We start from the raw sequence: 14,456 nt of genomic DNA, 5'->3' as shown, positions 1-14,456 counted from the left end.
AAACTTAGAGATTTGAATAGACCATTTCTCTCTTCTGGTTTTTTTTTAATATGTTTATCTTCATGTCTGAAATATTTTGTGAACTTTGCTTTTCCCTCCCTGTAAAGGGTATCTCTTAGACAAGTCTTGTTTCTTGCATTTTCCATATAACTGCAGAGATGTAAGAGGAAGAATGTGCATTTTTGTAGAGCAGTTATTTGACATGAAGTTATGGTAAGTGTATTTTCTCTGCTTGTTTCCTATTTGTATTGACTTTCCATTAATATCCTGGCATACACATGCATATATATGTATATTAATATGACTGGCAACAGATAAAACAGGCTAATGGCAAAGAATGTTGAGGGGTGAGGGGCAGCTTTAAACTCTTTTTAGTGTGTTTTCCTAAATTTTTGACCACCTAAATGGGCATGTGACAGGTATGTTTGCTAGGAGCCAGATGAAGGATTTAAATTTCAGTTTTCGGATGACAAATGCTGCAATGAGTGATGCAAGTCAGGAAAATTAGTTGCAGAAAATTAAAAAAATGTTTCCAAAACAATTGCAGACTCTTTACTCGCTGTTCGCAGGGAGAAAGCAGAATTCATTAAATAAATAATTTGATCCAAATGATTTGTCCAGTTGCTGAAGGAGTTAGCAGGATGTCAGGACTTGTGAACTAGTTTGGTTACAGCTATAGTGATGAGGAATGCAATGAAGAAAAGCTGAGGGTTTTTAAGAAGGAAGCACAAGCAATTCCCAAGATGCTATATTGTTTTCTTTAAGTTTCTGAATGAGTGCTGCTGAACATCGGGACTGATGAGCTCAGCAGAGAGCTCAAGGCTGGTCGTCACAGAGGGCAAGGCACGCTGGGGCTGTGCACAACACGCTGTGCAAGCGTGCCAGGAGAGCTTCTCGTGGTCCCCTCTGCTGCAATTCAGAAATCTTTCTCATCCTTTTCCACCGTGAAAGTGGAGAGAGATGACAGAAAGTGCTCGGAGGGTTGTTGGCACTGCCCCTTTGGGGATGGGTGGGCATGGCTCTGCTGGCTCTGCTGGTGCTCTGCGTGCTCCAGCCCCACCACCTGTGTCAGTAAGAAAAGGCTTTTCCAGTCTAAAAATAAGCAGCTGGTGTCTGGAGTCTGTTTGTGGGAGCGTGTGTCTGATACGTAATTTGAACTTGATTGCGAGGGCCTTGTAACCTCTCCTGGAGCCCATGCTGCCACCATGGAGCCAGCTCCCCTCTCCCCGAGGTGTCCAGGATCTCTGTGAGCCTGGGCTCCTCCGCCCGGGCACCTCCAGCTCCTCACCCCCCCATCCGGGAGTTATCGGGCAGAGATGACTCACAGCACCTTATCCTGTTTTAACTCCTCTCCCACTGCTTTGCACTGAGCTACTGAAACCCGTTTATTTGGCAGCCGCTGAAACTTGACACTGATGAAGATGATGAGCAAAGGAAGGGAGAGACCTGTTGTTTCCAAGAATGACTCTTAACTGCAAAAGCTTGATGTTTGCTGCAGAGCACTTTGGGAAAGCTGTTGGTGTCTTAGGATGCTGCTGTTATGAATGGGGCCAACTTGGAAATTCATTTTTGGATCTTATCTTCCTTGCCTGGAAACTTTTGAGTCTGCAGTGTTGACAAGCAAATCACAAGGAGAAATTTTTCCTTGTGAATTGCTTATGTGTGCTGGATGGGACCTTTCCTCATCCAGACTTTGGATGCAGCCATTCAGTTAGAAGAAAAGTAGTACTAACAGGAAGATGGACCCATGAGTTTTGGTGTTGATCCCATCACCAAAATGCTGAAGCACAAGCCAGACTGTAACTCTGCTCGTGGTACTGGCTGAGGAGAGTTTCTGTGCAACTTGGATAAACTATCTCCATCTTGGTCCTATTTTAGAGCATGAAAATAAGAGTGGGTTTGGAATATGTAGTTGGAAAACCAGGTGCAGCATTGATCCAATTTCCATGTTATCCAAATAACCAGATCTTGGAGAAGGGGTTCTAAGGGAAATGGGTTTGGCAAGCAATGAGAAGAGGCCCAGTCAAATTTCTCCAGTACCAACAAATTCCCCTGGCCTTCCACATATTTCAGAACCATCTCTCCAACTCAGGGACCCCCTTGGCTATGGGTTTTCTGTGTCACAAAGGCTGGCTCTGGCAAACATTTTTAGAATCACCATCTGTCAGCTTTTCCTTCAGGGATCCCCATTTACAATAGCTTGTATCCAGGCCATGTGCAAATCCCACTGGGCTGAAACTTGGCCCTGCACAAGGTTGGCCTGGATGCAATTAACAAACACAAAATTTATTCAATTTAGTTTGGCCAAAAATATAAGATTCTTTTGTTCGCAGATGCTGAAGTTTAGATGCCTTTCCAAACTTATCAAGGACAAGGGAACCTCTTTGGAGAAAATAACAGCCAACCAACCACTTTGGAGAAAATAACAGCCAACCCCAAAGTCATCCTATAATTCAAATTGAACTGGAAACCTACGCACCAAGTAGTTTGTGAAGCTTAGAAATGAAGTTCATTTTTCCTGAACCATTTTTGCTGCTGTCTCTGAACTTCATTGTTCTAACTGGGCTCTAGATAGAAACACTGAAGTATCAGAAGAAGAAAACCAGTCCTTGCAGTATCTAGGGGGTACAACAGGAAGTATCAGAAATCTTCTGGGAATTGTTCAGTTCCAGGAGATGTGGAGAAATATTTGACCCAAATCCCAGAGTTTAGGGGTTAGGATTGTCTTGGGAGCATGTCTAAACTGCTGTGGTCTGGAGATGTGGCTAGAAATCTTTTAAGGTCAAGATCTGTCTCTCTTGATTTTACATCCAGACTCTCCAGTTTTTAGGTCTTATCTGCCAGACCCAAGCATGATAAACCCCCTGGTGCCTGATTTATCTCTCTCAGAAAGACCAACAGCTGGGTCAGCCTTCACATCTTCTTTTTCGCAGTTCTCACCAAACCAGCAGACCACTTAATTTATTCCCATCCTCCATGCAGGTACCCTGCAGGACTCCTACTTAGGACTTGTGCTTCCTTCAAGCTTCCAAGTCCTGTCTGCTGCACTGACCCTGGTCCAGGGAGGCTGCAATACTTCTTCCCGAGATAAAGGGTGGGATGAGGCTGAAGGGTCCTCTGCACATACCCAGCAGCAAGCAGGCCTTGGACAAAGAGCAAATGCAGTGCCTGGCATTAAATACTTGCACATAAACATCCCCCAGACTGTGTTACTGTCAGAGAAGTAACGCTGAAGTATTTGTAAAGATGATTTGTATAAGTTAAAGGGAAGCTGCCCCAGCCATCTCCGATGGAGCAACACCCAGAGGCATTGGGGATGTGTGGCCACCCCTTCTCCATACTTCCCAAACCTCCCTGCCGTTAGAGGAGGGGAAGCAGATCAGGTTTGATAAACCCACCCACTGCCCCCCGCAGCAGCCAGCCCTTCACTGTCAGAGGAGATAGGGTGCTGTTAGTATGCTGTGAGTACGCTGTTGGTATGCTGGGGCTGTGCAGCTCCTCTGCCATCTTCATTCACCTTAGAAATGTGAAGTTTGAATGGTTTATCTCTATTAATCACCAGCTCAAAAAGCTTTGTGCACCAAGGGCTGCAGATAATTAACTTCACTATACTGCTTGTCTTATCAGTATCAACCTCTTGTCCTCCTGTGAAATAGTTAAAACCATCAGCCCCTTTTTACTTTTCCATTTAACTCTAATGCTTTAACACTGATGTTCTAAATGGCCCTGCGATTCATACTTATTAGACAAACCTTTCTGTCTGCATCTCTTATATTTTTTGATAATTGGCCATGTATGTTTCTAAGGGGATCAACAGCTTTTCATGCCACAATACTAATAATTAAAGATTTCTCACAGTCTTTCAGATTTCTTTTTACCTTCTTTTCTTTGATAAGTATAATTTGCTGTTTAATTGGGGGGTGGGGGTGGGGGAGAAAAGATGTAGTACCAATAGGGTGACTGCATAGGAAAAGGTTTTGTTTAACAAAATTCTCTAATTTTAAAAAAATCTACATTGTTTCCTATTTTTGTCCTCTGTCTTGCTGAAACTACCATTCTTCCAGCAATGTAAAATGTTGTAACAGTCCAATGAGAGGAAAGGGGGAGGCATGACATGGAAGTCCCACAGGGCTTCCTAAGGGCACCATCCTGCATCTGCAGAGGATAAAGAGGATTTTAGACAACGTGTTGGACCTTTTCTCAGCTCCAGCCAGACGTGAGTTCCACCGTGCCAACAGAGAGAGGATGTTGGGTCTGGAAGGGCCCCATTACTTCCATGGCCATCTCTGCTTCCCTAGACATTGCCTGGCTTGGGAGAGGTGTTCTGGGAGGCTTGAGTTAGAGTTATGGGGGAGGATGGGATGTGGAATACAGAAACTGCTGTTCTGACAGCCCATCCGGCTCCATTTGCACAGGTGAGGCCATTTGAGCTCAGAGGTCCCAATGCCTTCAGTCTTCACTAAAGCTGCTCTGAAAAATATTACTCAATACCTCTCGTTGTAATTTTAAAATTAATTCACTCTTCCCATGTGCATAGGTTAAAGTGGCATTAATGCCCTTGTGGGACATACCTAGTGCACACTTCTAAACCCCAGTTCCCAGAGCTGTGTGATGGGAGTCTCTTCAGCTTTCCTTCAAAACAAAACATTTATGCAGTTGAGCAGAGAAGGATGGAAGTGTGACTCCAGTGCCCTGAAATGACTATACAGAAAAAGTCATCCAGCACCGTGTTTAAGACTTCTGATTTTTACAGCACCTCTTAGTGTGGGGAGGAGGTGGGAGCAAAGGGAAGAGTGAAGAGCTGATCCAAGTTTTTGACTGTTGGATATGGGCTACGAGGTGTTGTGCTTCTCCAGTCATTGTGCAGCAACCATTTCTTATCAGTGCTAGTGCTGAATTGCAAACCAAGTTCATGCAGAAGTCATTCACTTATTTTTTGAGTGAAGAATTCATACAACCTGTGATCTGTTCCAGGATTATTCCCCAACAGGGAAGGAGGAAGAAAAAGGCTGGTGGTGCCTCTGTTGTGAATAATTCATCCCATCCTACCAGCCTGGGTGCTAAGTGACCCCTTTGCTTGGCTCCTACTGGGGCTGGGGAGGAGGGCGGGATGCCTCCCATATCTCCGTTAGCTGCTGGGGTTAATAGGGGCACTCAACACACACAAGCACACTCTAAGCAGGGTCAGGGGGCAGCCAACACATTGTGACCTGAAATTTGACAGCTTTTACTCATTTCATGTTAGGTGACCCCACTTCTCCTTGGGCAACTGCCTTGCCCAGTGCCTGTGCCTGGGGTGCACAGTGCTGCAGGAGCCTGGCTGGTCCCCTCTGAGCATTGGGGACAGCAGTGTCCCCTGGCACAGATGCACTCTTTGCCCTTACATTCTATATCCCGAATTGCTACTCAGTATCACAAGGGGAAATTAAACTGAGTAACCAGCCCCTGTCTCTCTGCCATCTCAAGATGCTTGAAGATGCTCATTTCCAGATAATTTGTATTTTATCCCAACAGGTCCTGGTGCTGTGTTGCAGCATGAGAACCCTTTCCAGCTCACCACAGGATCCTGACAGCATCCGGGCTGCTGAAACACCAGGGATCTGACCCTGTCATGCCCACGCTTTACCATTCGTCTCATCCAGGCATTTATTTTTGATAACTACAATGTGAGTAGTGGTAAGATTTCTTCTTGAGCTCCAACCAACATCCCTGAGAATTCTCACTGATGCTTCAGTTTTCTCCCCTTCCCCTGAGACAAGGCTTTGAGGGCAATTCTCTTATCTCTGCTTGTTTTGTTTTGGTATACTATGCAGGAGGGTGTCTCGAGGTGTCTCTCCTCTTTCCTCCTTTCCAGTTGTCTGTCTCCCTCCATCACTTTGTCACCCTCAGCTGCTTGTTATTCTCTCTGTTTTCCTCCTTGTCCCTAGTTGGTCCATTTGTCATTTTTCCTCAGTAGTCCATGCTCCTTCCTCTCCCACTTCTTCTCTGCCTCTTGTTTATCCCTTGTTTCTCTCTTTCGTTTTTTCCCCCCTAGTGTTGGAACTTCTTTCTTTGATTCCCCCCTCCACCTCCCACCCTTTATAGTGCTGTTATCTGTGATTTTGGCAAAGAGCACATTTATTGGGGAGGAATATCCCCATGGCAACGCAGCAGATGGTGACTTTTGATTAACTTGGCTTTTTTTTTTTTCCCCCGACTGCCAAATCACAATCCGTCTTTGAAATTAAATCAGGCTGTGATAGCATCAGTTGTTCTGGAGAGGGGACGAGAGAGAAACAAGACTGAAGTATTACAGCGGGAGCCAGGATGTAATGCAAATTCGTGTTTTTTAACCCCAGCAATAAAAACCCCTGTTCGTTGTGGGAACGGGAGGAACCACAAGAGAGGGAACAATAAAATAAAAAAATTAGATTAAGAAAATCTTATCACCCCACATGGTCTCCTCACTTTGACCACGCTGGAACGTGTGTCTCTGTAACACCGATGTCACTCCTTGCCAAGTCACTCGATGCTGCTGGGCCTCATTCTGCAGCTGCTTAAACACCATTGAGGGTTTTCCTCATGCCATGGGTAGTGGGAAGAGGCCAGGTTCTTAACTGAGCAGTTCAAGCAACTATTTATTTACAGGAGTGCAGTGTCCAAAGTGGGAAGGAAAGAATTTGCAAGCAGCAGGAGGAAGGCAAGAAAGCAGCTCCTGGAAGGCATTGGAGGGATGTGAGAGGAATTCAGGGTAAAGTGAGGAAGCAGAGAAGCTGGAAGGGGTGGATGGCATCACTGAGCCAAGATGTTGAGTGATCAAGGGCATGGGAAAGTGAAGAGCTGCCTGTAGTGGCACCAGGGAGGTCTGAGCCTGGGGAAGGAAGGGCACAAAGTTCTGCCAGCCACGAAGAGAGAGTTACAGGGCATAGCCCCATGGAAGATGGGAAAGCAGATACTGAAGTCAAACAGTAAAGAACTTTCTTGAATGCTTCAGAAGTGGGTGGTATTCAAGTCCCATGAGCTCCTTTGCCTGGTGCTTTTTGGAGGGTGACCAAAGGTGAATGCAATTGAGTGCTAATCATAGCCAAAGATAAAGGAGGGCTTGAAAATGAAAGCTGGAGGAGATGACTAATGACCCAGCAATTTCATGGGGACTGACGTGCTGTCTCAGGCTGGGAGGCTGCTGGACACTATCTCCAATTACTAATGTTCCCCATACAGGAGGTTACAGAACGGTTGTCTGGTCTCAGCACTGACTCCTGTGGATGCAGTGAGTTTAGCAGTTATGGCTAAAGGCAAATAAAGTCACATTTGGTCTTGGTGAGGTTCAGATGAGAGAGTGCAGTTTTATCACAGAATCACAGAATATGCTAAATTGGAAGGGACCCACCAGGCTCATTGAGCCCAACTCCTGGCTCTGTGCAGGACACCCCAACCATCACACCATGTGCCTGAAAGCAAAATCAGAAACAAAGTGCCTTAAGGATTAATAGCCTTTCCTCTCTGGGGTTGTAGCATGGTATTTTCTGGTACTGTGGAGAGCAAGCACACATGAGCACTTGGTATGCTTTGTATCAGCTTTGAGACACTCATATTCTGTCACTAGGCTCTCTTCTGCCTTCACAAGGAGCCTCTAGCTTTCCATAATACAGCCTGATAAAAATGTTTCTCCTAGAGGAGCTGTTCTTAATGTAGGATTCAAACCTGTACCCTTCTGCAAAAACTTTAAAGATATGGGATTGTCCTGTCCCTTACGTTAAAAGAAATAACAGAGAAGCTCCCACTACACTTTCTGAGAAGCAGTTCCTATTTTCTTACTCACTAGGAGCTCTGGGCCACCACCATGTCTCTCCCACTGCTTATTTTCAGTCAAACTGGTGCTTGTTCCTGCTCTGCTCCAGGGGACTCTGCAGGCTCTTACGTTCTTCCAGGATAAGCTTTGTCCAATAGATAAAATTTTGCTGCAGATGTTGTTTCTTCTGTTGGAGATCTCAGTTCAGGAGTGTTTTGTGTATGCCATGTGTTAGATCTGATGTTCTTTGAGGAGAAGATAAGATTTGGGTGCAGAGATGAATCAGGTAGGGATGCCACTGGAGCTTAATTGGCAAAAGATATTGCAAGACCTTATTCTTCCCTGTGAGACACAGGCACAAGGGAGAGCTCCAGTCTGCAGGGGTTTATGTGCTGGTGGAAAGTATCAGAGGAAGGTTTTGTGAGCACAGTGGAATCTAAACCTCTGTTTCAATCTCAATTTGCTAGACAGGGGTATCTAACCCATGGCTCATTCTGTTTAGATGGCAATCCTAGTTCAGACAAGCCTTTGTAGCTGCTGGGTGCTGTTTCTCCCTGTTTTGGTCAGATTGTCATTTGGTTTTGTGTCCTAGGCAACTTGCCAGTGTCTGTCTTTCCCCAAATCTCCCCTTGCCCTTCACGAATGCCTTGCAATCATGCTCTTCCCTCGCGTGCATCCCCCAGGGTGGTTGGCATCCAGCGTGCCTGGGTGTAGGAACCGCATGCCGCATGCCTGTGCGCTTGCTCTGCCCCTGGTACCGTGGTGCTCCAGGATTTGCTAACCTCCAACGGGGTGAGGGAGCTGCTGATGGATGAAAGCCAGGCCTGCCCTGTGGCCTGCCCTGCTCAGCTCACCCCCTTGGCTCAGCACACACCTCCCAAGGGCCCCGGCACGGCAAGCGCGGGATCCGCGGGGCCGCGATCCAGGCCCTGAGCCGCACAAAACAAACGGCTGCGGCACCACGACGGAGCGCTCCAGCCTCTCCGGCTTGACACCACGTCGTTATATATTGATGCCATGACACCAGCGCTCAAAATAGAAGCAGGACAATTTGATTTCCTGCAGATCTCAGGATGGGGTCATAAAAACGGAGACTGTTCTGGAGAAATGGGATAGGGTGGAAATGTTTGTAGTGACATCACAGCCACTTCCATGCCAATGGCCTCCTACTGCTGCAAACATGTGATTGTGATTTTGCTGCACGCTCCATCAGAAAAGTGCCAGACTGGCCGGGGAGGGAGAGAGAGGGAGGGAGGAGAAGGGGCGGAAATTTTCTGTTCTTGTATCTCAATTCAAATATCTGACAACAGTCTTGCAGCCCAGGGTGCTAAGTGATCAGGAGTGGGACCATGGAGCTGAGACTGTTCCCAGATCAGCAGAGCTCAGGGCGTTGCAGCAACCTAACTAGGGGCTGAATAAGGACCTTGATTTTAGGGTGGAGGGTCTTGGTCTGCATTGGTGTGCTTCAGTGGAGATTTGGGTGGTCTTGTTGTGCTCACTCTTCCTCACTGGTCCCATTTGCTTCTAGCATCACTTTTCTTGGCAAGAAAAACCTACAGGCCTGAAATATGGCTACAACAGCAACTGCAGAGCTGTTGTCTTTTAGGGGTTCCCATTTTAGAGGAGGACAGATCTCAGTGTTGGAGTTTCACCCATGAAGCAGAGAGCATCAGGGAGAGATTTAAGCTGGGGATACAGGAGGACAGAAGGGAGAAAAGAGAGGGAAGAAACAGAAGTCATCACTGAAAATAAAACTAGATTGTGTCTGAGGACATCGCAGGAGGAAATCTCATGACAGTTGCTCCACAAACAGCACTGAGGGCTGCAAAGCCCATCTTGGTGGCAAGGTCCTTCCCAAGCAACAGCCAGTGGAGCCCTGGATGTGTCCAGCACATATAACCCGGGGGGCTGTGGAGGGGAGCAATATCTGCAGGGGCACTGGTGAGCAAAGAGATCCAGCTAATGCACCCATCTATCAGATTAAGCTGTCAAAACCCAAACCACTTCCATCACTGTCCGAGGAGAGACTCACTCCCTGCTTAATGGGATATCTGTCCTGTTGTTGTCACTCCGGGGAGAGAGGCCGCTGCCACCACAGTGTGCAGCCGGCTGTGAGTTTAAAATCCTATTAAACAGGGACTAACAGTTGCAAAAAGAAAGCAGGTATCCCCTAGTGGGGATTTAAAGATGTTTAGACATAATTTGATTTCCCAAGCAGATGTCATTATTGTTAAACAGTTGCCCACTTGATATGTTCAAGTTGATGGCTGTAATTGCTAAAATTAGCAGGTCTGCATAGAGCAAAGGTCAGTCGGTTAATATCGTGATTTAGTATTTTATGAAGTAATTCCAAATGCTTTTATGTATGTTTTTGTTTTTGCAGCCTAAGCCCACATTAAAGTAGTTGTGGGCCCTGCTAATAAAATAATGACTCAGCCTCTCAGCACAGGCTGCTGGCCGCGCTCGGTGACGGAGTTCGATCCACCTTCGCTCCCTGCTCTGCTGGTGCCACAGGCAGCCAGGGCCACACACTTGGGTCTGGAGCTGCAGTCAGAAGGGAGGCTTCCAGCTGCCCCCAAGTGTGACATCTTCAAGCAGAGCTGGTGCTGGAAATCAGCCCATCAAGTCCAGCAGTCACTGGAAGGATGATGGGCTGGTTTCCATCAGCAGCTGAGCACGAGGGTGTGCAGCTGGTACCCCTGGTCCTCATAGGGGGATCGACTGCATGTGCAAGTGCATGCAAGCACCTTCAGCCATGAGCACACCTGAAAGACTCACCACTGACCAGGCAAGGTCCCAAAATACAGGTTTTTGGAGGGAAGAGGCAGTTTTGGAAGAGGAACAGAGAACTGGAATTGGGCAAGGCAAAGACTCACAAGTTTGTGCTGTGGCTGGTTAGACATCTGGTGCTGCCTCCTCCGGTGCTGCAGCTGCTAAATGGCATGAGAAAAAGCTTTTAAAAACTCCTTGAATGTGTTGGTGTTTTGTTGGCAGGCTCAGTGTTAGTCTGATCCAATGTCCTGGGACAGAACAGGGTTTGCTCCCAAGACAAGGTGTGTTGGGGTTCACTTACCTTTGTGTGTAACAGAGACACAACCCATTCCCAGGGGTGGTTTGGGCACACCTGGCAGATTTCTTGCTACTTCAGGAATGCAGAACTTTGCTAATGCAGATTGACCTGCTCTCTTACCACCAGACCTTTATGACTGTCCTGTCTTTTTTTTTAATCTCAGATATTTAGCTCACAGAAAGTGCTGCAGGGTGTTCTGTGGTCTGCAGTGCACAGAAAGAAATGGAAGAGGATCTGGCAGGTCCTCCTGGACTCGACACTTTCTGGGTGAGCTGTGTCTCTTCCCAGTCTGTGTTCCCATATTTGTCCCAGCAGGTTCGGATATGTGCAGCTGCCAGAGCTGCCCCAGGAGCTCTCTGCTACTGCAAGCAGCAGGAGACACTCTGACCCGGGGATGGAAAAAGGAAGAATTTGCTCTTAGGTGCTGCTTTAGATACCAGCACAGGAGAGGGAGCTGCTGACCCAAGGCAAGACAGGTCTAAGAGGTATGTAGACTTGCCTACCTTTGTCTCACATCAAGAAATATTGATGTACATAAATAAATATTCCATTAGAGACAAGACTGAAGCAAAGCTTTAGCCCTAGGAAGCTGAAAAGGTTGGGAGAGCTGGGAAGTCAACTCTGGTCCAGATTTCCAAACATGTTATTTTGATCAAAGACCATTTCAGTTTCCAATCCAAAATGGGCAGTTTGATATTGTTGTTGTTGTTTGTTTTGTTTGTTTTGTTTTTGTTTGTTTGTTTTGTTTGTTTGGGGTTTTTTTACCTTGGACTTCCTCTGAGACAGCATTACGTAAATTCAAGAAGCCATGTCACATGAATATGGTGTCCACAGGAGAACTATTGGTAGAAATATTGACTCGTGTTTGCTCTGACCAAAATAATCTTGCTGTATCAAGCCCCTTAAATATTTGCAGTTCTCAGAGTCCCAGTGCCTGCAGGACTGCTGGTGGCTCCCAAACTGTGGGGGAGCAGCAGACATGGTTTGTCCCCACCTGGAGGTTTTCCCTGCTCCCATTGCCACTGGCCTCCCACCATGTACCCAGCTTGCAGTTAAGCTTTCACTTGCTGCCCAGTGCTGTCTTCTTCTCACTGGGAGAGGTGCTTAAGAGCCCTTAACATAACAAATACAGTTTTTGTCTGTTTTTCCAAGCTGGACATGTCATCAATTGCTAAGGACAGCAATTTAAGCTACATTTGTCTTTACAAGAGAAAAAGGCTTTGAATAAGGGGTGGCAGCATTCTGACTAATTTAACTTACTGGTTAGTTCTCCAAGCCCTGTACTAGCAACACTACCTCACAGTCTCCTTCAAAGCAAAGGAGTCTGTTACTCCCATTTTACAGCAGAGGAAACAGATACAAAGACCTGCCCAAACGCAGGCAGCAATTGCAATCTGGATTAGAGTGAAAATGTCCCTGAAAACTACTTCCAGTCTCCAGGGAGACATCACTGGGCAGGGAAAGCTGGGAAACTCAAGGGGACGTAGCGTGGGACCGAAAATAAGAGGTGTGTAAGATTTTAAATGCTTAAGGTGACCTGGCCAAGCAAGAAACAAGGCTCAGCAGTTCGTGCCAGCCCAGGGGAGGGCGGAAACATGGGGAGCACATTCCGTAGCTCAGTGGAGGATGAGAGCAGCGTGCTGGCAGGCTGTGCAAGAAATGCATTGTGAACTGGCTCCTGCAGCTGTGAGCAAGACAATAAGGATGGTAAAGCACCATCTAAGTCCCCACATCCAGCTTTGCACAAAGAGGGAGCTAAACTCAGCCCCCTGGAATCTGTTGGCTCATGGCTTGAATTTAGCTCTTTGTGTTTGAATGACTCCAAGCAGAGAGGGAATATAGATTGTTCCAGTCTGAGAGCCAAATTCTCACCTTTTCCCTGCTCACCTTCAACCCTTGAACTATGCAGGACTTCCATCAGGATCTCTGGTCATAATTTGCAGGGCATTCTCAAGAAATCCCCAGTTTTCTTTTGCAGTCTGAGGAATGACATTTTCTTCCTTCTTTTGTTCTTTTCTATGCCATTCTCTCTGCTCTAGGCTCTCCATGTCCCACTGACCCCTGCCTATCTTCTTGCCAGTATATAAAAACCTTTTTTCTGTGGATATGCATCTTCTCATACACCAAAAGTAGGTAGGATATTCTTCCCCTAGTGTCGGGGTTGTGTATGAGGGTCACACAAGATTTTATTCATCCAGCTGGTAGACTTTAACACTGGCATCTCAAGGAGTGGGAAGGGAACCTATAGCCTTGTTACAGGGCTCTCTTACCTGTCCATGAACCGGTCTGTCTCCTATTGCTGTTTTAATCAGCTTGATCCCTTTGGCAAACCAGCAAGGTTGCTTTCACACGTATCTGTGATACATACTTACTGAACAATCACTATCTCTCCCCTCATTAAAGCTTTGTGGAGTCACACTCTTTAGTTTAGCATAACAATATCTTTACCTGCGAAATATTTTGTTCCAAACCATTGAGAAGTCTGCAACATCAGTTGTGTCATGAACTCAGCATTTTTTAATACTGCTTGTAGTTGATGGGTCAGTTGAGCTATGAGAGCACATCCCACAGCTTGCAGTTAATTCTTGTGCTGGTGACATTAAGAATTCAGGTAGTCTCTCCCGTTGATTATCACAGATTTCAGCTTGCCATCTTCTTCCACTTCTTTTGTCTCCTGCCCATCTTCAATGATTTTCCGGGTGGTGATGGTCTTGCCATTGATCTCTTCAGTAGTGGTTATCACTGTTCTGACACCATATGGCCCAGCTGTGTTTTCAGTAAAGGAGGTGGTGAGGTGACCACTGGAACAGAACGAATTCCAATGCACAAACGGCTCCCTGGACCTTCCTCCTCTTCCACTTGTGCTCTGCTGGTTTTCACCATTGATTCTGATGTCAAAAGGGTTCAAGAAAATACATGTAAATGGATACATCCTTTCAAAGACCTGTTCTTGATGGGGGAATCCATGATGGGAACCAAAGAAGCTGTTATAACCCTCTGCAGCTCTTTCTCTGTGGACTCTGCTCTCCTCAACAGACTTGTCATAGAGTGATCTCTTCTGAGGGTCAGACAAAATCTCGTATGCTTCAACAATTTCTTTGAATTTCTTCTCAGCTTCCTCCTTGTTTCTGGGATTCTTATCAGGATGCCATTTTAGTGCCAGTTTGTGGTAGGATTTCTTAATATCATCCTGCGAGGCATCTTTTTGCAGTTCAAGGGTCTTGTAGTAATCCACCATCTCAGAGGAACGCTGGGGTTGTTTGGAAGATGCCTGGTTATCTCTTTCCTGCCAAGGTTGATCAACATGCAGAGACTCCTGGACACCCAATGGCACTGCACTCCTCAGGGGTGGGGAGCTGCTCAGTCCACCCCATGAGCTGCTCTGTCCTGTTGCAGTGCAAGGCCACTGAGAGCTGCTTGACCATAGAAATTATTTTCAAACCTGTATCTCACAAACCATAAGATTGTGACCTCAGAGGGGGTTCAGCCAACCCCGGCTCAGTTGTCCTGACCACATTCTACGGCGGAGTTGGTTGTCAATGGCCTTCTGTTTTTAAATGTAGATCATGCCCATGGTGGTGTAGTTGCTGGATGTAACTGTGCTGACACAGCTGT

General features: G+C 46.5%; 1 protein-coding gene across 1 annotated transcript; it reads right to left on the bottom strand.

Annotated features, from left to right (window-relative positions):
- Positions 1-13,440: 13,440 nt before the first annotated feature.
- On the bottom strand, positions 13,441-14,079 carry DNAJB8 (DnaJ heat shock protein family (Hsp40) member B8). Its single transcript, XM_069028379.1, has one exon. The coding sequence runs from the start codon at positions 14,077-14,079 to the stop codon at positions 13,441-13,443; it is 639 nt and encodes a 212-aa protein (XP_068884480.1).
- Between the last annotated feature and the right edge of the window lie 377 nt (positions 14,080-14,456).

Source organism: Aphelocoma coerulescens, chromosome 12, assembly GCF_041296385.1.
Source record: "Aphelocoma coerulescens isolate FSJ_1873_10779 chromosome 12, UR_Acoe_1.0, whole genome shotgun sequence".
Classification (NCBI taxonomy): Eukaryota; Metazoa; Chordata; class Aves; order Passeriformes; family Corvidae; genus Aphelocoma; species Aphelocoma coerulescens.
The sequence above is the reverse complement of the archived record's forward strand: the minus strand, read 5'-3'. Positions and strand labels throughout refer to the sequence as shown.

Bases quoted from the DNA above. Each gene is read 5' to 3' on its own strand.
- DNAJB8 (XM_069028379.1), bottom strand. From the start codon at position 14,079: ATGGTGGATTACTACAAGACCCTTGAACTGCAAAAAGATGCCTCGCAG.